This window comes from Aspergillus novofumigatus, assembly GCF_002847465.1.
Source record: "Aspergillus novofumigatus IBT 16806 chromosome Unknown P174scaffold_6, whole genome shotgun sequence".
Taxonomy (NCBI): domain Eukaryota; kingdom Fungi; phylum Ascomycota; class Eurotiomycetes; order Eurotiales; family Aspergillaceae; genus Aspergillus; species Aspergillus novofumigatus.
In genome coordinates this window covers 354,840-374,973 of record NW_020194279.1, presented here as the reverse complement: position 1 = coordinate 374,973, position 20,134 = coordinate 354,840, and the positions used below count along the sequence as shown (strand labels likewise).

The 20,134-nt window shown below is 52.6% G+C and overlaps 8 protein-coding genes and 1 non-coding gene across 9 annotated transcripts; 6 read left to right on the top strand and 3 right to left on the bottom strand.

Annotated features, from left to right (window-relative positions):
* Window positions 1-204: 204 nt before the first annotated feature.
* Window positions 205-1,071, bottom strand: sidH (enoyl-CoA hydratase/isomerase family protein; the record flags this gene model as incomplete). Its single annotated transcript, XM_024830082.1, has 2 exons — window positions 205-791; window positions 846-1,071. The coding sequence occupies 2 exons, from the start codon at window positions 1,069-1,071 to the stop codon at window positions 205-207; spliced, it is 813 nt and encodes a 270-aa protein (XP_024680051.1).
* Window positions 1,072-1,395: 324 nt separating this feature from the next.
* Window positions 1,396-2,784, top strand: P174DRAFT_373763 (GNAT family N-acetyltransferase; the record flags this gene model as incomplete). The annotated part of the gene is made up of 1 exon (XM_024822529.1): window positions 1,396-2,784. One exon carries the CDS (start codon window positions 1,396-1,398, stop codon window positions 2,782-2,784), a length of 1,389 nt encoding a protein of 462 aa, XP_024680050.1.
* A 1,383-nt stretch (window positions 2,785-4,167) lies between these two features.
* sidJ (putative siderophore biosynthesis lipase/esterase) lies at window positions 4,168-5,522 on the top strand. Its single transcript, XM_024823566.1, has 2 exons — window positions 4,168-4,399; window positions 4,456-5,522. The coding sequence occupies exons 1-2, from the start codon at window positions 4,346-4,348 to the stop codon at window positions 5,464-5,466; spliced, it is 1,065 nt and encodes a 354-aa protein (XP_024680049.1). The 5' UTR covers window positions 4,168-4,345; the 3' UTR covers window positions 5,467-5,522.
* A 171-nt stretch (window positions 5,523-5,693) lies between these two features.
* P174DRAFT_238843 (uncharacterized protein) lies at window positions 5,694-6,571 on the bottom strand. Its single transcript, XM_024821426.1, has 3 exons — window positions 6,317-6,571; window positions 6,033-6,269; window positions 5,694-5,936 (listed from the first exon to the last, which is right to left on the bottom strand). The coding sequence occupies exons 1-3, from the start codon at window positions 6,484-6,486 to the stop codon at window positions 5,921-5,923; spliced, it is 423 nt and encodes a 140-aa protein (XP_024680048.1). The 5' UTR covers window positions 6,487-6,571; the 3' UTR covers window positions 5,694-5,920.
* Window positions 6,572-7,076: 505 nt separating this feature from the next.
* On the top strand, window positions 7,077-7,164 carry P174DRAFT_t134. The gene has a single exon. It is a non-coding gene; the product is annotated as a tRNA-Asp (tRNA).
* A 781-nt stretch (window positions 7,165-7,945) lies between these two features.
* Window positions 7,946-8,512, top strand: P174DRAFT_432908 (putative cell surface protein; the record flags this gene model as incomplete). The annotated part of the gene is made up of 1 exon (XM_024825782.1): window positions 7,946-8,512. One exon carries the CDS (start codon window positions 7,946-7,948, stop codon window positions 8,510-8,512), a length of 567 nt encoding a protein of 188 aa, XP_024680047.1.
* Window positions 8,513-8,976: 464 nt separating this feature from the next.
* Window positions 8,977-15,306, bottom strand: sidE (nonribosomal peptide synthase SidE; the record flags this gene model as incomplete). The annotated part of the gene is made up of 1 exon (XM_024822580.1): window positions 8,977-15,306. One exon carries the CDS (start codon window positions 15,304-15,306, stop codon window positions 8,977-8,979), a length of 6,330 nt encoding a protein of 2,109 aa, XP_024680046.1.
* Window positions 15,307-16,567: 1,261 nt separating this feature from the next.
* P174DRAFT_443446 (MDR family NADPH-dependent oxidoreductase) lies at window positions 16,568-17,856 on the top strand. Its single transcript, XM_024827829.1, has 2 exons — window positions 16,568-17,679; window positions 17,700-17,856. Exons 1-2 carry the CDS (start codon window positions 16,572-16,574, stop codon window positions 17,795-17,797), a joined length of 1,206 nt encoding a protein of 401 aa, XP_024680045.1. The 5' UTR covers window positions 16,568-16,571; the 3' UTR covers window positions 17,798-17,856.
* Window positions 17,857-18,543: 687 nt separating this feature from the next.
* Window positions 18,544-20,134, top strand: P174DRAFT_443444 (MFS general substrate transporter). Its single transcript, XM_024827828.1, has 7 exons — window positions 18,544-18,676; window positions 18,732-18,883; window positions 18,904-19,104; window positions 19,161-19,502; window positions 19,606-19,660; window positions 19,696-19,806; window positions 19,833-20,134. The coding sequence occupies exons 1-7, from the start codon at window positions 18,627-18,629 to the stop codon at window positions 19,915-19,917; spliced, it is 996 nt and encodes a 331-aa protein (XP_024680044.1). The 5' UTR covers window positions 18,544-18,626; the 3' UTR covers window positions 19,918-20,134.

Genomic DNA, 20,134 nt, shown 5'->3' with positions numbered 1-20,134 from the left:
TTACTGTATTACTAAATCCATAATACACGTCACGTATGCTATTACACTCCCGTACGTAACGAGGTACTGATACATCCAGTACGCTCTATTCATGATCGATATTCCCTACTCGAGCTACCTTTGATACAGATGGGCGGTATACAATGGCGCATTTAGCTGTATTTCTGCATCCTGGCAAAATTTATGACAACCTGTCAGCCGTTTTCATAACTTAGACTGCCTCCACCGTGGCTTTCGCTTCTCCACAAATGCTCGTACTCCCTCGTGGAAATTCTCGCCTTCCATGAGCTTTGCGTACCACCGGTCAACCAGCGCACTGCTAGCCTCTTCCACACTGGCCATTTCCCACCCGTAATGCAGCCCCTCCATCGTAACACGCACACTGTCCGGACTATTCCTAGAGATGGCGGTTGCAATCTCCACCGCCGTCGCTAATAGCCGGCCATGCTCCACCACGCGATTCACCAGCCCCCAACGCTCAAGCTGGGACGCAGAAAAGCTCAACCCACTCAAGGCGATCTCGGCCGCTTGTTGTTTCCCCAACACGCGGACCAGCCGAGGTAGCGAGCCTGCGACGGCGGCGATTCCTCGTTGCACTTCGGGGAGACCAAATGTGGCGCTTTCGCTGGCGACGACGATGTCGCAGTTGACTACCATCTCGAATCCGCCTCCCAGACAGTATCCGTTGACGGCGGCGATGATTGGTTTGCAGCCTCGTCGTCGAGGGAGACCGGCTAATCCGGGGGCTGTCATTTCGTTGGTGATACCGCGCGCGTTGAGGTCGTTCCATTCTAAGTGATTGTATGTGAGTTGATTTCATTCGAATAAAGATGAGAAGAGTGTACCCTTGAGGTCAGCGCCCGCAGAAAAAGATTCGCCCGTGCCGGTAATAATGGCCACATGTAGAGCAGGCTGTGTGTCGAACCATGTCCATAGTCGTTGTATCTCGGCGCTCGTCGCGAGGGATATGCAATTTCGTTTCTCTGGGCGGTTGAGTGTGAGGAGGAGAATGTGAGGTGTTGGAAACGAGACGAGGCATCCTTGTACTGTTGGGTGTGCTTCTATTGACATTGCTGAGGTCTGTAGGATCCGAGATCTTAGCAGCGTAAGTATACAGTGTGAGACCGGATTTATGGCAAATTAAGCACTCCGTTAACGATTCTCAATGAGGAATAGTGTTCTTATACTCTTGACCATAGGGATCAAGTAATTTAAGTCATAGTTGGGGCTAAATTTATAGGATCATGCCGGATGGTCGGTATCGTCTAGACTGCTGTCTCCACTCTCTACCGCGGCATCTGAATATTCCTCGGTCATGTCCTTACCTATATGTATTTGTCCTACCTCTTTGCTGCTTGGAGAATAATTATCTTACTCTCACAGACTCATTCCGCGATGACGACGCAAAGCAGCATCGGGGTTCCTCAGATCAGTATGACCACTGCCGAACCGACCCCGGCCAACAAGCGGACATATCCCTGGGTCAAACTTCCTCATCCATATCTCACCAGCTATGCGATCCATATTGTCTCTGAATCAATGCCTCGGGTGCTTCAACTGCGATTACATGACGATAAGGCCGGACAGCCGCTCCCAGAGCCTCTGCACTCGGACTCCTTGACGTACACAGACATTGCCTTTGAGGAAACCGCACAGGAGATTCCAGAAAACGACAATAGCCCATGGGCGCGCAGTCGCAGAGCTCCCGGAACCTCCTTCCACTGGACTGGCCAGGAGCCACCAACCCTGGGACAGATCTGGAATGTCATCCACGCCCTCTTCCTGACATATCCCCAACACGAGATCGTCCGCTTGGATCTCGATGGGTCTGGCAAGGATATTATCCGCGAGGAATGCCTGCGGACTGGGCTGGTCGTTCCCTTCCCTTCTCCTCGAGTCCCCTTCGGCACCGAGAACAAGCCCTCCGAAACCGACACGCTCATCCTCCTCCGCTCCGCATTCTGGCAAGGAGCCGGCTCACCAGTTGGACCACGTCCAATCTGGGCCGTCGACGACGGGACTCACGGCCTGCTTCGACGATCAGGAAGCTCCTATCCCCCTCTCGCGCAAAACTACGAGTTCTCCATGAAATTCCCAAGCGAGAGAATCTACGCACGACATCCCATCCGCCCTCAGAAACCTACCCCAGGCTCACTAGTCTACAGCCGCTACATTCCGCACCTGGACCAGCATTTCTCCCTCATGGTGGTAGACTGGCAAAACGAAGAGCATCTGCATCGCTTCCACAAATGGCAGAACGACCCGCGCGTCGCCAAGGGGTGGAATGAGACTGGCGACCTCGAGCACCACCGCAAGTATCTGCGCCAGCTCCACGAAGACAAACACGTCCTGTGTCTATTCGGACGATTCGACGAGCTTCCATTCTCCTATTTCGAAGTATATTGGGCCAAGGAGGACCACTACGGAGCACACTACGACGCCGGCGACTATGATCGCGGCCGGCATTCGCTCGTCGGCGAGTCCAGCGTCCGCGGCGCGTACAGAGTCAACGCGTGGTGGTCGAGCGTGATCCACTATATTTTCCTGGATGAGCCGCGGACGATGTGTGTTGTTGGGGAACCCAAGGCAACGAATACCACTGTCCTGTCGTATGAGAACGCGCATGGCCTGACGGTCCAGAAATACGTGGATCTGGGCCATAAGCGATCGGTCCATGTGTATTGCAGCCGGGAGAAATGGTTTCAGCTGTGTCCACTTTTCTGGGATGGGAGGGAAAGACCGCTGGAGAATTCGGATCGGATGGCGTGGGATGCGAAGCTGTAATTGCTAGGCTTAATTTAATTTCTTTCAATGTAAAACGAGATAAGTGTATCCCGAGGAAGGTACTTCAGTGTAGGAACTAGAGTGTGATAAGACTCAAACACCACCAATGACTCGTCCAGGCTCATGTGGAACTTGTAATAATCTAGACCATATTATCAATCTAATCAGATGTTTAGTCGAGTCCACAGCCATTCCTGTGGAGCATCGTCTTATGACTGTCATCCCTGCCTGCTAACCGAGCTCGCCCGATCTGATTCGGTCTCGGACCAAGTCTCTCTGTGTAGCAAGGATCAACCGTCCTGGTCACTTCCAAGAGAAATTTGTTCGCACCTTTCCATCTTTCTAGCAGAATCCTCGCTAAGTTGGGCATTTTTAGGCGAACCACTGGTTTCCCCCACACAGTGAGGCTTTCCATGACACATAGATTAGCGTTTTCATATAGCATACGGAGTAGTATTGTGGGAAGAGTATAGGCACATTCCCTGGTTCAGTCATAGTGCAAAGTTATCTGATCCGAAGCCAGTGGGCCATACACCGGAATTGCCCGATTGAGATACACTCCAAAAAATAGCACACATTATACTGTTTTTTCCTACTGGTAGCCTGGTAGGGCCAGGCCTCCTTGGTGGATACGTAGAGTAGTCCATAGAGGGATCCGATAAGACCTGGCGTATAATGACCAGTCTCATTACGGTATGGTAAATTACCGGTAAGCTTACAGGACAATACCGTGTACTTAAACGTCCAGGAGTGAGATACAGAGATACTCGTCTATTGAACCAGCTTAAGTCACAAGCCTAGGCCAAGGTTAAGAAGCTCACGACTGTGCATGTACCTGGGCTTTTCGCTGTTCTTGGCCTATAATGATGGAATCGATCATTTCTACAGCACCTACCTCGCGTCGAAGACCTATAGTCACTTCATGAAACCATGATCCCTGACTCTGTCTTTCCTCTGTAGAACCACTCGTAAACAATTCGATAGGCCACTGCCTCTCATCTCGACAAAGCAATGTCCCTCGAATGGAGTGAGGACTGACAAATTTTCGGTGTGCGAAACTGGTCTTTTACTTAGTCTAACCCAAATCAGGGCTTGTAGCCGAGTAACATCTAATCAGATCCGCTTAGTCTTGTGACAAGAAATCTAATCAGATCTAGTCTTTCTGGCTTCCGTTACAGTAACTAGCGAGCCTGGAGTACGTAAGAACTTCCTAGCTAACTCCACTCAGTTCTCTTGTATATCCGACGTATGGGGTATTAGACTAGTGTATCTAACACCATGTATCAGTATGAGTATGGAAGGTTCCACTGTGTATTGTATGTTAGATTGATAACAGGCGCTTCAGCTCAGTTAGGTCCACCGCCACGAGACTGCAACCGAGATGAGACACTGAGACAAATGGGGACCCGCAGTGCCGATCTCGGACATTTATCAGATTGGACGAGGGGTATTGCAGCAATGCATTGCTGGATACACTTTTTACTGTTCCCTGCAGGCTTTCTTCGCAATCCCAGCTTCAATCACAACCAGAACGCCAATTGCGGCTCAATACTTATCCAAAATGTACTCAAAATTCTGGCCCAAGGGCGGTCTGCCAGGAATCCTACACCACTACGTACGTTCCCCTTCCTCACACAGAACAGCAGCCGGGCTAACAGGGCAGCAATCCAGACAGAAACCCTCGTCACATTCGAATACACCACAACCACCACCCGCAAACCACACAGTCTCCTCTTCGTCGGCGGGCTCGGCGATGGCCTAGCAACAACGTCCTACATGGCCGATCTGGCCCACGCCCTCCAGCCAACGGAATGGTCCCTCTTCACCCTAACCCTTACCTCCTCCTACCAATCCTGGGGACTGGGACACCTTGACCGAGACACCAACGAGATCGCACAGTGCCTGAACTACATCAAGGAGTACAAAACAGACAAATACGGCGGCAGCGCCAGCGGTGGGAAGATCGTCCTCATGGGCCATTCAACAGGCAGCCAGTGCGTGCTGCACTACCTCTCCCGTCCGAATCCGCACACAGTCATTCCCGCCTTCGACCCCTCCCTCGAGCATATCGAGCGAATGCCGCTCGACGGGGCGATTATGCAGGCGCCTGTGTCTGACCGGGAAGCGATCCAGTGGGTTCTTGCCGAGGGGCTGGGCGATAGGACGCCGGCGGAGATCCGGCCTGTGTTTGAGAAGTTAAGTGAGATGGCGAGGGAGGCTGCTCGCGACGCGGAGGCTGGCACTGATGTTCTACTGCCGTTGGCGATGACTTCGCTGGTGTATCCGGCTCACACGCCGCTGAGTGCGCGGCGGTTCCTGAGTCTGACGAGTCCTGAGAGTCCAGAGTCGCCGAGTGAGGATGATCTGTTCAGTTCAGATCTGACCGATGAGCAGTTGGGGAAGACTTTCGGGATGATTAAGGAGCAGGGGCTGCTGAGAGGGAAACTGATGGTGTTGTTTTCTGGGGCGGACCAGTCGGTTCCTGTCTGGGTTGACAAGGAGGGGTTACTGTCTAGATGGAGAAAGGCCACGGATCATAATGGGGAAGCTGAGATATGGGACGAAAACAGTGGTATAATACCTAATGCTTCTCATGCGTTGAGTAATGATGATCAGGCTGAGCCTCGGACGTTTCTGGTTGATAAGGTACTGGGATATCTTTCGGCGTTAGTGAGGGCTTAGCGATGAACCTCGGAATATGTAGAATAAGCAAAAAATACAACTCATTCAAAACATCCAAAATGCAAGTTGCAAAGATCGAGACCATGCTTTGGCATTTTCTGAATGGGACATGAATTTGGGAATGATATCTTCAGCTCAATCCAGATGTACCCCGACTTCAGTAACACCAGATGAACAAAATAGAAGTCAGCAGAAGGTTTACAGCGGCAACTTTAGACTGCCGACCTAATAACTCGAGCAGGACTTCCCACAGCGATACTGTACGGCGGGATATCTCTCTTGACCACCGAGCCAGCACCGATAGAGCACCCTGATCCGATAGTCACCCCAGCCAAAATAGTCACATTCGCTCCAATCCAGCAATCATCACCGATAATGACTTCCCTTGTAAATTCCATTCCTCGATGTTTACGACGCGCTTCAATCTTGGTCTCATGCTCTCCAGTGATGATGTTTACATTCGGGCCAATCTCCACGTTGTTTCCAACGGTGACCAGTCCGCAGTCCAGGACGGTCAAACTGTTCTATCAGCCTCATCCGGTATCATTTGATAGGAACTGGCTCACTTGAAATTTGCATAAAAGCCATCTCCAACACTGATGTTACAGCCATAGTCCACAAAGAGAGGAGGCTCGATATAGATCCCCCTTCCTGCGCGGCCAAACAAATTTCTTAATGTCGCCTCCCTTTGCGCAACGGTCTCAGAGAACGGCACATCGGATCGAGGAGGAGCATTGAACTCGGACATTAGGAAGCGCGCTTTGGTGCGGCCCTCTATGAGCTCTGATGCGAGGGGACTATATCTGTACAGCGGTTTAGCAGTGGTTCGGTGTTCTAAGTGTGCACTTACAGTATCCCCGATATCATCTTCTCATACTCCTCGCCCCAGCAGACACCTTGTAGGCTTTTGGCCTTTTCGATGATCTGATTGTCTTTTTCTGTTTTGGGGATCATTGTGATTGTGGATGGGGTTCTGATTCGGGGTACGAGCAATGTCGGTTTGCGCTGGATTGTCGACATTTATATACCAATGTCGTCGTCATTGTTTTGTATAGATCGATATAAACTTGTCTGGTGACCACTTCTCATCTGTGCTGTACTCGTTCGTCGGGATTAGACTACAGCGAGAAGTAGGATACATGCACCAATTAGGACCCCTTCCGGTGGGTGCTCGAATACGAACACATGAAGCTATGCTTTCATAGCTGGGAAGTCGGCCCTAAGTTCCGGAGAACACAGACCAGAGGTAGATATATCGTAGAGCATCTTTGCTGCAGCGTGACGATAACATCCACCAGTAATGGAACGAAGGTATTGATGCAGAGAAGTATGTTGAAGCCGAAGTTTACCCGCTGAGCAAGACATATAATCATAAGACCAATTGAACGTGGCATGTGAGCAGCGCAGTGAGTCAAACAAACCCAATAAAAACATGAGAGACAACATATCTATGATGAAATACGAGGATCAGAACAAACATTACATATTTGTTGAATCAACGGAGTGGTAGGTGTCGATGGTTGCCAGGCGTGAAGAGGGAATCCCGAATGATATTTCTTAGTACGTAGAGTTCTTCATGTATTTAGATTATGAAATTTTGCAACAACAAATCCTCGATGGTCTAACGGTCATGATTTCCGCTTGTCACTCAATAGAGAACGAGCGCGGGAGACCAGGGTTCGACTCCCTGTCGGGGAGATTTCTTTTTCCTTTTCAATTTTGTCAACCCCTTTGTTCTTCATCTGCCTCCACATCCATAATCACCTAAATTTTCACCCTTACTTTCTGTTATTTTCACTCCACTTAAAGGTTAATTTTAATTTTTTTTTTTCCTTTTGGCACTTGCCGCACATCAGAGCAGCAGCAAACCGAACTTGCTGGCAAACAAGATACCGCATCACAATATTTTATATTCTTCGATGTGTCCTCTCAACAGGTCCCTGAGCTCCACTCCGAGCCTGAGGCTGAATCTTGACCTAAAATTAGAGGATCCCAATTTCGGAAGGGACCCAAAGTGGATTAGAGTCGGAGATGCCGGGCCCGAATTGCCGATGGTCCCTGAATCATGCTGCATCCCTCCATGGGATTTCAGAATTCAGATAAGAGTCCTGTGACGGAAGGTGCTATTTGAGCCATGATTGACGATGCCAAACGAATAGTTCATTTTGAAGACTGTCCCGCAGCTCATAATTGGGTCAAATGCATGATCTATTTCGTAGTTTCAGCGTCTTTCTCTAGTCAGTCATCGCTTAGTCTAAGCTCATGTGGCCTAAACTCAGTTTACATAGGCCCAAGTCTAGACCCTGAGAAGCCATATAATATTGCCAGTCATTCCCATCTCCTGTCAACACCACCTCAACTTTCACTTCAGAGGCCACTACTGTCCTTTCAATAATTCAGTCATTCCTTTAAATAGTCACTCGTTAACGTACTACTACTCCTCATCTATCTCCAGTCGACTGCTAACCCCTCCGGCAAAATGAAATACCTCCCACTCCTTCTGGCAACAACCCTCGCCTCCACCGCCTACGCCCGCACCGACCTGGAGGGCTGCATCTCCTCCAAAACCCACAACCAATGGAACGAAGCCAGCATGATCTGGTACGTTCCCGGCACAGGCGAAATTTGCGACATCCCCGACTGCGGCGGCGGTCGTGCCCCGCCCAAGCATGATAATCCCGCTTGTCCGGGGCTGTATACCGGTACCGCGACCTACGAGCCGAGCTATCTCCCCGGGTATGGGCCTGGCGCCGCTGCATCGACGAAGACACTGGCTGCGACGGCGAGTGCGTCGACTACGGCGGATGCAATGACTACAAAGTCGGCCGAGGCGAGTAGTCTGGCGATTACCGCTGCGCCGAGTATGACTGCCAGCGCTACGGCGACGATGAAGACGAGTGTTAAGGCGGGAGACTCGTCCAGTGTGGCTTCGACGACGACGACCAGTTCTGCTGGGGCCACTGGGACAGGGAACGGTGCGGGGATACTCGAGTTTAATGTGGTTGGGGCTGTGGCTGCTGCTGCTCTGGCTGTCGCGGCTTTGTAGTTAATATGGTTGAGGATTAAGGGATGTATAAGTCTTTGGATACTCAGGACGCACATTAATAATGTCTATTTCCAAGTGCTTGGATGGATCGTAACTGCTTCGTCGCGGTGGATGGTTCGGACGAGGCTGCGTATCTGATGGGCTCAGAGTCAACCTGCCTTAACTATCCAGACGTGGAGGAGCGGGAGTCCGAATATAACCTGAACTTGATCAGCGAGTAGAAACCCTTCTTGCAAAGGCAGCACACAATTGCTGATGAAACCTGGTAAAGAGCGTGGTGTTGATCCTAGCAAGCGATGGATATTTTTGATAGCTGCGCCTCTAACCCAGCCACTCCATCGACAACTCGCTCTCACTGGTTGCGTCAATGAAGACAACGGTACGAAATCAAATCAGGGTAAGGTACTTTGTATCAATCAAAACAAATCCATTAACTTTTATCTATGTACAATCATTTAGACCAATCAAGAACGAAACGATCCCAGAACATCACCCACAGACGCCTCAGCGTTCTCCATCACCTTCGCCAACAACTTCTCAACCACCTGTGTCTCCTCCTGTACTTGTTCCTTCTCATAAATACGTTTGTCAAAGGCAAACTTGAGCTTATACTCATTCACATCCGCTGTCTTGACAACCTCAAATACTACCGCATATGGCTGCGGCATTGTCACCTGGGACTTGGCCATCACAATCCACTTCTGGTACTGCTTCGCTGCCGCGGGGGCCGGTTCAAACGGCTGGAAGAGGAAGAGGGTCTTGTTCGAGAATCCCTCACGCGTCGTTTCACAGGCTTCATGGATCTCGTCCAGACCGACAGTACTGTTCTCGGTGTACTGCCAGAATTCATCCTGGGTCTGACGGAGGAATTCCGACACCGGCATTGACGGATCGACTTTCGACCGCATAGGAAGGAAGTTTGCACAGGTGCCGTTGATTGTCTGTGGGTCAGGCAGATCAATGTTGCGACCTGTGTAGAGGTAGTCGAAGGCCACGTCGCGCTGGTTGCTGCGCAGCGCCAGCCAGAGCTGGAAGATGGACTGGAAGATGATAGAGACAGTGGCACCAGTGGACTTAGCGAATGCGTCAAACTCTAGGTTGATGGTGTGTACATGCACGGAGTTGATGCGTGGCTCGGTGGCATTGCCGCTGGGGAATTCGAAGGCAATAGGGCGCTTCTCAGATTGCTTCCAGAACGACAGGGTGCGGGACTTGTCCATCTGCCAGATGTGGAATGCAAAGTCTTTGAACGGGGTGAAGCGTTCCACAGGAACATTGTCTTGGTAGGCCTCGAAGTGTTCGCCAAAGATACGGAGAAGCGTTCCGTCGTACAGGCCATGGTCGAGCTTGGTGACAATTTCGGTCTCGCCCGTCGACAAACGGAGAATGGCGTAGCGAATGAAGGGCTTGCCAAACACGAAACGGTGCTCGTCAAGAGACTTGATAATTTGTTGTCTCTGCTCATCGCTGACATCTCCATAGATTTCGACCACGGGCGTGGCATCGCGGAGGACAACACCATACCACTTTCCATGACAGCGAGTAAAGGTCGTGCGTAGAATCTCGTTGGTCGTTGTCAGCTGTCGAACCAGGTCAATCCATTGTCTCGGTTCAAAGTCATTGCCGACCTTCCGGACTGTCATCAGACTCCACAAGGCTTCGGGATGAGCACCCTGGGTCAGGAACTCGGCCTGTCCTGGCGGGCAAGGATAGATGCTCTCATACTCACTCGCGTGCAGACCAGCAGCAGAGATAGCAGCATCAAGCTCCGAGGGAGGAGTGAAGGTCTTCTGTTGAATATGTTGTGCGTCGTCCGACTCGCCCTTCAGCTGGTCGGCCATTGCCCCAAGACCAGTGTATTTGAGCACGTCTCGCACAGAGATTTTGAGTTGCTTGCGTCTGAGCCAGCTGACGAGATTGATGGCGGCAATGGAATCGCCGCCGAAGCTGAGGAAGTCGGCTTCCAGACCAAATTCATCGTGGGCAAGCTGCAGGGTTTCGATCCATCCTTGCTGCAGCACCTTTTGTGTCTCAGACACCAGAGGGACAACGGCACCCTTTGACTGCGCAGCGCCGACCTTGTCAAACGAGAACTTCGTTAGTTCGCCCTGACTCAGCGACTGCACCATCGCCTTGAGCTGCTTGCGGTTGGCCTTGCCGGAGGGAAGCCTTGGGAGCGACGATAGAGGGACAATTGCCTTCGGAATCATGTATGGAGTAAGGCCAGTGAGCTTGGCTCGGACACGCTGAACGTTCTCAGCAAAGCCTTCCAGTGGAAGAATCTCGCCCGGTTTCTCAGAAGCAGCGCCATCGAAAACGGTGACCGCAACAAGATGGGCAGTGCTGTTCTGCTTCCAGACGGTCAGCACGCAGTCCTTGACCTCACCGGTCCGCAGGAAGGCCTGTTCTATCTCTCCCAATTCGATACGATGGCCGTTGATCTTGACCTGGTCATCTTTGCGACCCAAACACTCAATGTCTCCATTGGGAAGATAACGGGCCAAGTCACCGCTACGGTATAGGCGTTGGCCATTGAGTACTTCACTCTCAATAAAAGCGGCACTGGTGATATCAGGCTTCTTGAAATACCCTTGGGCAAGCTGTGGCCCAAAGAAGCACAGCTCTCCCACTGCACCGTAAGGGACTGGACGGACTCCATCTGCTTCGAGGACGATGGCACCCACAGACGCGAGGGGCGTGCCAATATTACCTCCAATCGTGTCACCATCGACATCTTTCATCGTCACCAGTACGGAAGCCTCGGTAGGTCCGTAGCCATTGCGAAGAGTCACACGCGAGGCCCATGTTGTCACCACGTCACGGGTCAGCTGTTCACCGCCGACAGTCATCGATTTCAGGTTGGGGACATCCTTGGGATTCAGCAGTCGAGCCACAGTTGGAGTGAGGAAAACATGGTTGACGTTCATCTCGTTGATAACCTCAGCCAGGTTGTTCAACAGGCGCTCCGAGGGTGCAATGCACAGAGTGCCGCCGCTGTGCAGTGCTACAAAGAAGTCGTACAGCGAGACGTCAAAGACATAGTTGGAGAACTGCAGCATCCTCGACTCCTGGCCCTGGCGATGCTCAAACTGGATGATCGATTGCATGGCAGCTGCACAAGCACCATGTGTCACCATGACACCCTTTGGAAGACCAGTACTTCCTGAGGTGTAGAGAAGATAGGCGAGGGCGTCCGGAGATACAGTAACCTGCTGAGGCTCTGTGCCATACGTGGAAAAGTCGGCCTGATCCAGTAGGATGCTAGGGATATCACTTTCCGAGGCAAAGTAAGATTCATGTTCCTTCTCCGTGAGGACGAACTTGGCGCTGACGTCGCGAGCGATGTAAGCGTTTCTTTCCAAGGGATTCTCAGGGCTCAGAGGCACATAAGCAGCGCCGAGCTTGAACAAGGCGAGAATGGCCTTGATCATCAACGGAGACTTTTCTAGGAGTAGAGGGACGATGTCACCCGGCACTACACCACGCTCGCACAGATAGTGTGCCATGCGGTTCGCCTCGGTATCCAACTCAGCGTATGTAAGGAACTGCTCGTTCTGGTAGTTGATGGCCATCCGCTCGGGGTATGTGCGAACCGTGGCTTCGAATTGGCCATGCAACGTGCGAGTGGCATCCGGCAAGTTCTTGTGTGGCTGAAGCATGAACTGCAGCTCCGTCCCGCTTACCAGGTTCGTGGCCTTGACTGTCTGTCGAGGATTGGATGTAATGAGATTCAGTGCCATGCAGAACTGATCGAGAATAAATTCCAAACGATGCTCTTCCATTGGCGATGTGAGCGTGACGTCGATACCTGTAGCGCCGTCCTCAACGTTCAGTGTTGTGTACTCGGTTCTCCATACTGGCCGCCGACCGTAGAGCTGGAACACCTCCTTGGAAATATCATCGTTGGCCTTCTCGCTGACCAGAATATTGACCATGGTGTCAAAGAGAGTAGTGCCCTGGCGCTCAGCAGCGGCCAGCGCATTCCGCACTCCGACCTGGGAGTGCTTGATGACCTTCCAGAGACTTGTGTTGACTGAGTGCACCAGCTGCTGAAGCGTCTGCTCCGGATCAATTGCGACGGCATAAGGAACGACAGCCAGTGTGGGTCCGTTCATTGCCTCAATACCTGGAACAGGCAGCTCGCGACCGGAAACAGCCGTTGCCATTGTGACAGACTTTGAGGCGATGTGGGAGGAAAGGACGAGAGCCCAGGCCGCATGGATAATGGCACCCAGAGGAGCACGCAAAGCCGATGATGCGGCCTTGACCTGCTGGCTGACAGTGCGCCTGGCAGTGGATGTCTTCGTCACAGGAGCGTAATTGAGCACTGTTGGAACAGCCTCACCGAGATGTTCTCTCCAGAAGTCCTGGGATGTCTTTGTGTCTCTTGTGTGCAGAAGGCCCACGAACGACTTCCACTCGGGGCGCTTCTCAGGCCGGCGGCCGTAGTACACACGAGCGACGTCGTCGAAAAGGAATCTGTGAGACCAGAAGTCGAAGAGTGCATGATGAACCGAGACCACGAGAATGCTTCTGTCCAGGGCGGCGACCCGCATGAATGGCTCGCCTAGTGTGACACCTTTGTTCTTGTCCTGTTCGAGGTATTCGGGCAGACTCATGGAAGCTTCCGACCAAGGTAGGCTGAAGTCATTGCGGACAACCTGAAGGAAGCCCTTGGCCGCGGTGACGAAGGTGGATTTGAGGAGTTCGGTGCGCCAGAAGACGACTTGGAATGCCAGCTGCAACCGTACAAGGTCGAGATGGCGAACGTCAAAAACGCGTTGGTACAGGTAGTCCTGGCTACCTTGCAGCGTGCTGGCCAGGATGCCTTCTTGCAGTGCGGTGACAGGATAAGCGTCGACAACACGGCGGTCGGCAAGGAAGTCCGCCTTGAGCGCTGGATCAGAGATGTAGTCGAATGGCGCGGCAGGCTCATTGCTAACGTGAGTTGGACTCGAGTCCAGTTGGACGGTATCCGCAATTTCCTCGATCGTCTGCGCCTGAAGCATATCCGCCAACTCAACGTGGATTCCGCGTTCCTTTAGTTCTCGAATCGCGCGGATTGCGTCAATGGAGGTTCCTCCCAATGCCACCAGGGAGTCGGAGGGTATGATAGAAGACGCGGGCAGATTCAACACTTCTGCCCAAACCTGCGCAATCTTCGAGGCAGTCTCGCTCAAGCCAGCTGTAGCACCGTCTTTCGGTGAAGTGCCGTGGCCCAACATCTTGCTGACCTCAGTGCTTTCAGCAAGTCGACGAATGGCCCGGAAATCCACTTTTCCATTCTGGTTTGTGGGAAACTCGGTGCACGACAGCCAATAACTGGGAACCATGTACGGCGGGAAAGACTGGCGAGCATGATTGCGCAGGTACTGCACGAGCGTTCCCCAGTCAGTCTCGGGTGAAGGGACAACAGCAGCAACAAGCGACATGCGCTCGTTGATGTAGCATCCCACACACACCAAGCTGGCTACGCCCTTCACCGTCGCCAGCTTGGCTGCCACTTCCTCAGGCTCGACCCTCTGACCATGGATTTTGACCTGGTGGTCGATCCGACCCAGGATTTCAAACGTTCCATCCTCACGCTGGACGGCCAGATCGCCCGTGCGGAACATCATCATGCCTGGCGCACCCTCTGGTGCCTTGACAAAGGCAGCTTGGGTTTCCTTCTGTCGTTGGTGGTAGCCATTGGCAACCTGAGGACCATACAGACAGAGCTCGCCGGGTTCGTTGAGAGGGAGACGAGTCATCGTGCCGGGCTCCAGGACGATGGCGGTAGTTGTGTCAGATGGGAGACCAGGATTGCGGGGGTTATCACCTGGCTGGAGTTGACGGGAGAAGTTCAGTTGGGCACATTCACTGAGGCCATATGACACGCGCAGGTTGACTCTGTCTGCCCATTTGTTGACAAGGGACTGGCTGAGGGGCTCGCCGACAGTGGTAATCTGTTGCAAGCAACTGGGTGTCTCATCGGGAGACAGCAAGGCGAGGGCTGAGGGAGTGATACCCAGGGCATCGATCTGAAGGTTGTTCAGCACTTTGGGCAAAGCAGTTGCGAGTCGGTCTCTTCTGGCGAGGCAAAGACAGGCGCCCTTGGACAGGGTGGCCAAGATGGTTCGTTGAGCTGCAGAGAAGATGGGGTTGTAGAAGAGCAGCCATCGCTTGCGGTTGTTGAGTTGGAATTGGTCGATGCCATGAGAGACAGCACGATGGCTGAGGAGGACACCCTTGGGGGTGCCAGTTGAGCCTGAGGTATAGATCAAGTATGCCAGGTCGGATGGAGTAATCAAAGGAGGAGCAAGTTGTCCATGGTTCTGAATCGACTGGATGCTCTCGATGGTGATGCTGTGATCAAACAAGGCCGCATACTTTTCGTGAACGACGACAGGTTCGGTACCGCAATCCGCCGCAATAACACGGTTACGCTGCGCAGAACCTTCCGGATCGAGAATGACATAGGCAGATCCGGCCCAGAGGATGGCCAATACGGTAGCCACAAACTCGACAGACGGGTCCATACACAGGGGTATGATACGACCGGAGCGGAATTCACCCGCTGCCGCAATGTGCTCGACGAGCTGCCACAGCGCGGCATAACTATACGGTTCCTCCTGCTCGCATTGAACAGCTGGAGCATCAGGGTTTGACTCGACTTGATGTCTGATGTAGTCCGTAACGAGGCAAGGAGGAGACGGAGGAGTGAGAGGAGGAAATGAGTGAGCCTTCATCGAGACAACCTCGGTGCCCTGAAGCTCAGGGCTTTCTGCGAGATCTCGAAGGGCGACAGGAGCCATTCTTGATGCCGTAGCAAATTCAACGAGGGAGAAACAGGATTCTAAGAGTAGTGAGAGTTGGGAATCCCTCTTCTCGAGGTCTCTGCTTGATGTCGATGAGATTTAGGAGGGTTAGAAGAGACTATTTATGTCTACGTTCGACGAAGGCTCGATGTGAATCTCAGTTTGAACTTCATCCGAACCCCCTCTCTGGCAACAATAGCAGCTTGGGGGCCGAATACAACATTGATGCCTACGATGATGCCTGTTCCTGCATCCTCCTTCCATCTACGCGAATAATTTTGTCCCTGCAACTTCGATCGTGAAACTCGCCATTCACTTGTCTGCATTGCATTAAGCACGAAGACCGCCACGAGACTCCACCGGCGGCCTGAACCGCCAGTCAGCGACAAGAAATAAGAAAGTACGTTCCCAACCAATGCATCCATCACGTTGAGTACTAGATGTTTCGATGGCGCGTGGTGGTGTCGGGACAGGAGAGGTTTCGCCGTCTCTGTCTAGGAAAGAGATAGAAAGACGTCAAACACGAGGAATTTGCAGTTGAAATTTGATCAGACCAATGGCATTGCACAGCTCATCTCCTATGAATCTGTATTACTGTCGTCTTTCGGGTTGGCTCCGAGTATCAACAATGCCGATCACGATATTTGGTAGTTACCTTGCGCCTCTGCAGGATCTCGATCCTTGATCGACAGAGTGACACATGGCCAATCAGAAAATAGTCCGTGTGTCTGCATCTCGAAGCAGACCTGGCAGACTTCTGGCCGGAACGGAGTTCATGGAACTTGCAGAAGTATATCCGGCCACGGGCTGGCCAATAGGATGTAGCATGGAGCCTGCAGAAATTTTGCAACCCTGCGTCTGCAGAGGCATTTATCAGACCATGTGTCATAGAATCGTGGCATGTTGTGATGCACAAGCGAGAGCCACGCTTTGAGCCATGTTCTTCTGTGCATGTCGTGGCTTGCAGTGTAACCTCGTATTCGATCGGCGTTGCGTGCAGACAAGGGTCGAACGCGCCACTGAGAGAGTGGCTTGCTGGATTGTCGACATTGGGTACTCGGATCGGCTACTCGCCGATCCTAAGAGTCAGCATAATGTGATGTTGCAACAAGCTCACCCTAAGGGGGACACGGTCTCTTTCCGCCAAAGGGCGATGCTTGGTTCTCTGGGCGAATACGTGGCGCCACCGCATGCAGACTGATTCTCGTCTTACTGCAGCTGACGATTCCAAAGTATTCTACGAGTGTCTCCATACTTGGGCGATGACGGCTCTGGCAGAATTTGTGCGTCAGACTGGCTATAAATGGCGCCCATATACAACACTGGACATCTGCAAGCATCACCATCGACTTTCGGTTCTCAACCAATCAACTTTCAAGTCAGGCTCGCTTGTTCACTCCCGTTGCAGCATGGCTGAATCTCTAGTATTTGCTTACGGGTCCGCTGAACCTGTCAAAGACATCCGTCTTCATTCAACCCCTGCACCTGCGGACTGCGGTCCTAACCAGGTGGTGGTCGAGTTCCTTGCAGTACCCATCAATCCCCTCGACTTTCTGGTGTTGCACGGGAAATACCCCGTCAAACCACAGAACCACATCGCCGTCGCTGACAATGAGCACCGACCCATTCCGGGCTCAGACGGCGCGGCCCGTATTGTCAAGACGGGATCGGCGGTGACCCAGTTTCAAGTCGGGGACACCGTCATCCTGCGGACCCACTGCCGAGGCTCGTGGCGCACGCACGCCGTGCTTGACGAAAACGACGTGCTGCGCATTCCGTCGGAACTGGATCCTCGGCTCGCGTGCATCCTGCGCATGGGCGTGGCACCGGCCTACTTCCTGCTGCGGGACTATTCAGCCCTTGAGCCCGGCGACTGGATCATCCAGAACGCGGCGGCAGGCACAGTCAGCCATTTCGTGACTCAGTTGGCGCGCCTTCAGGGTGTCAATGTCATCAGCGTCATTCGCGACCGTGGCACCGATGACGAACTTGAGCGTACCAAACGGTCGCTGCGCTCGCACGGCGCATCGATTGTCCTGACCGTTGACGAGCTCAAAGTCACCGGCGCGGAGGTACTCGCGGGCAAGCGTGTCAACCTCGCTATCGACTTTGTGTCTGATGACGCACTGGCGCGACTGATGGCGACGTTTTTGGCCCCTGGAGCCACACTCGTCACGGCTGGCTTCCTGGGGGTGGCGCCATCAGGCCCCGAAGGTAACCTGCGTCAGTTCCTGTGGCAGCGCAACATCACCCTCAAGGCTTTTCGACTCAGCGATTGTCTGGGCCGACGATCGGCATTCCATCAGACGGCGCTATTGGAATGGTTTGCGCGGTTATTCATGGAAGGAACGCTAAAGGCCCCGCGCTGGAGTATGTGCGGTGGAAGCGAGGCGACCAGGGTCTGGAAGGCAAGTTGCTGGAGGTGCTCGAGCGCCATGAGAGGGGCGACGTAGGTGAGCGCAAGAAAATTTTGGTGTTTGAGCAGTAGTTAGCTCTGAGACACTCGCCAGTCATTTACTTGTTGGGGTTAGATCAATGCACGTTGTGAATAAGATCTGCAGTGTTATCACTTTTTTCCTGCATGAAAATTATGTGAAAGGTAAAGTAACAGAAATGCACAGTAGCTTGTTTCTGAAAATGCTTGGAGGAGTCTAGCCTTCGAGTTTGGTGGGTGTTGCTGCCTTGGCTGACGGGCTCAAGCGAGGTGTGCAGCCACCAGAGAGAATGATTGAAGGAAAAAGGAGCGAAGGATTTGGCAGGATCTTTATCCCTGAACGCCAGGTCGGGAGGGCGCCGCATGGGCGAATCTTTGCGTTGCATCGGGGCTGATCTGATGGGCCCAACACGAGTTAAGGCGACGCCCAGTCGGAATGATCAGCCAATCTAGTGTGTTGGCGGGAAGCAGATGCGCCCGCATCCCCTGCATGGAAATGGATCGAATCATCCTAATAAAGAATTACTATTGCACCATTCAGTCGTAGTGCCGGCTAACCGGCTGATCAAATTATTGCATTATTAATCAGTTGGGTTGGTGTATCACATCTGCTCACCGTGTATTCTTTGTTGTCAAAAAGACATATAGATACAGGGCTGGCTCCTGTCTGTTCGAGGGAAAATGAGTCTATCCAACACTGGGCTGACGTGCTTTCCTTCCTGATTCAGTCAGCGTTTCTCTCATCATGACTGCTTCGGCTGCTGCTACTCCGGATAATCGCAGTGAAGGGTCGTCTCCTCCATCCACACTGCCTGTTGAGGAGACAGCGGTAGAGAAAGCGGAGAAGCCACAGACTCCCCCTCCTCCTCCAAATGGAGGGTGGATGGCATGGCTCCAAGTTGTTGGAGCCTTTTTTCTCTTCTTCAACTCATGGTAAGATATTGAGTAACACTCCTGTTTGACTTTCGTGCCACTAACCGATCTCCAGGGGCGTGGTCAACACCTTTGGCGTGTACCAGACCTACTATGAAACGGATCTCTTGCATGGTCATTCTCCCTCGTCCATCTCCTGGATTGGCACCGTCCAGGGCTTTCTCTTGTTCCTGGTTGGAGTCATTGCCGGTCCAGTCTTCGACAAGGGTACCTCAAGACCATGATAGCCGTTGGCTCATTCCTGGTGGTTTTCGGTCTGATGATGACTTCCTTGTCAGACCAGTACTACCAAGTCTTTCTGGCTCATGGAGTCGCTGTCGGAATCGGTTGTGCGTTCTTGTTCCTGCCTAGCATCGCTATCGTGGCTACTTACTTTACCACGCGGCGGGCCGTGGCGACGGGCATCACCGCGTCGGGAGGAAGCATTGGTATGTCTGTCCTTTGTCACTAAAACTAAAATGCAAGCATACACTAACCAAGCCAGGCTCCGTGATATACCCCATCATCTTCCGCAACCTCATCGACTCCGTCGGCTTCGGCTGGACCACCCGTATCATCGGCTTCATCGCCCTAGGCGGACTGTGCATCTCCCTTGCCGTGATGCGCATGCGCCTTCCACCCCCCAAGCAAGCCAGATCCCTCCTCGACCTGTCCGCCTTCAAAGAAGCCTCCTTCCTAATCTTCAGTTTTGGTCTGTTCTGCGCCTTCGTCGGTCTCTACTTCCCGTTCTTCTACCTCCCCACCTACATGTCCAACGTCGTCCACTCAACCGACGACCTAGCCTTCTACATCATCGCCATCCTCAATGCCACGTCGGTCTTTGGTCGTATTACCCCGGTCTGGTGGCCGACCGGTTCGGCTCTCTCAACACCATCATCCCCATGGGTCTGAGTGCGGCGATCCTCGCGTACGCCTGGATGGGAATCAAGAACATTGGGGGACGATCGTGTTTGCGTGTCTGTATGGGTTTTTCTCCGGGCGATTGTCTCGTTGCCGCCGACGATTGTGGCCCGTCTGAGTCCGAATATGAGTATTGTGGGCACGCGGATGGGTATGTGCTTCACGTTTGCCGGGCTGGGGCTGTTGATTGGCAATCCGATTGCTGGGGCGCTGTTGGATCTGGAGAGGGGGTGTTTTGGAAGGCGGAGCTGTTCAGTGCGGTTATGGTTACCGCCGGAGCTGCCGCTTTTGTCTGGTTGAGGATGCTGAAGTGGAGGGATGGAGAGAGAGGGAAGTATTAGTCTGGATGGGCTAGTGGTGGTGGTGGTGGTGGTGTTGTAGGGGAAGGTTGGTGAAAGATGGCATATTAACCATTGCTTCGATTCTTTTACATTACTCAGTCAGAAAAAGGTTCTGTTTACAGGACTCGGCTGGGTGCATGACTGCTCTTTATTGATCCTAATACCTAGCTAGTTTGATACCGATAGACTAACCGGAATATTTATGTTTCAGGATATA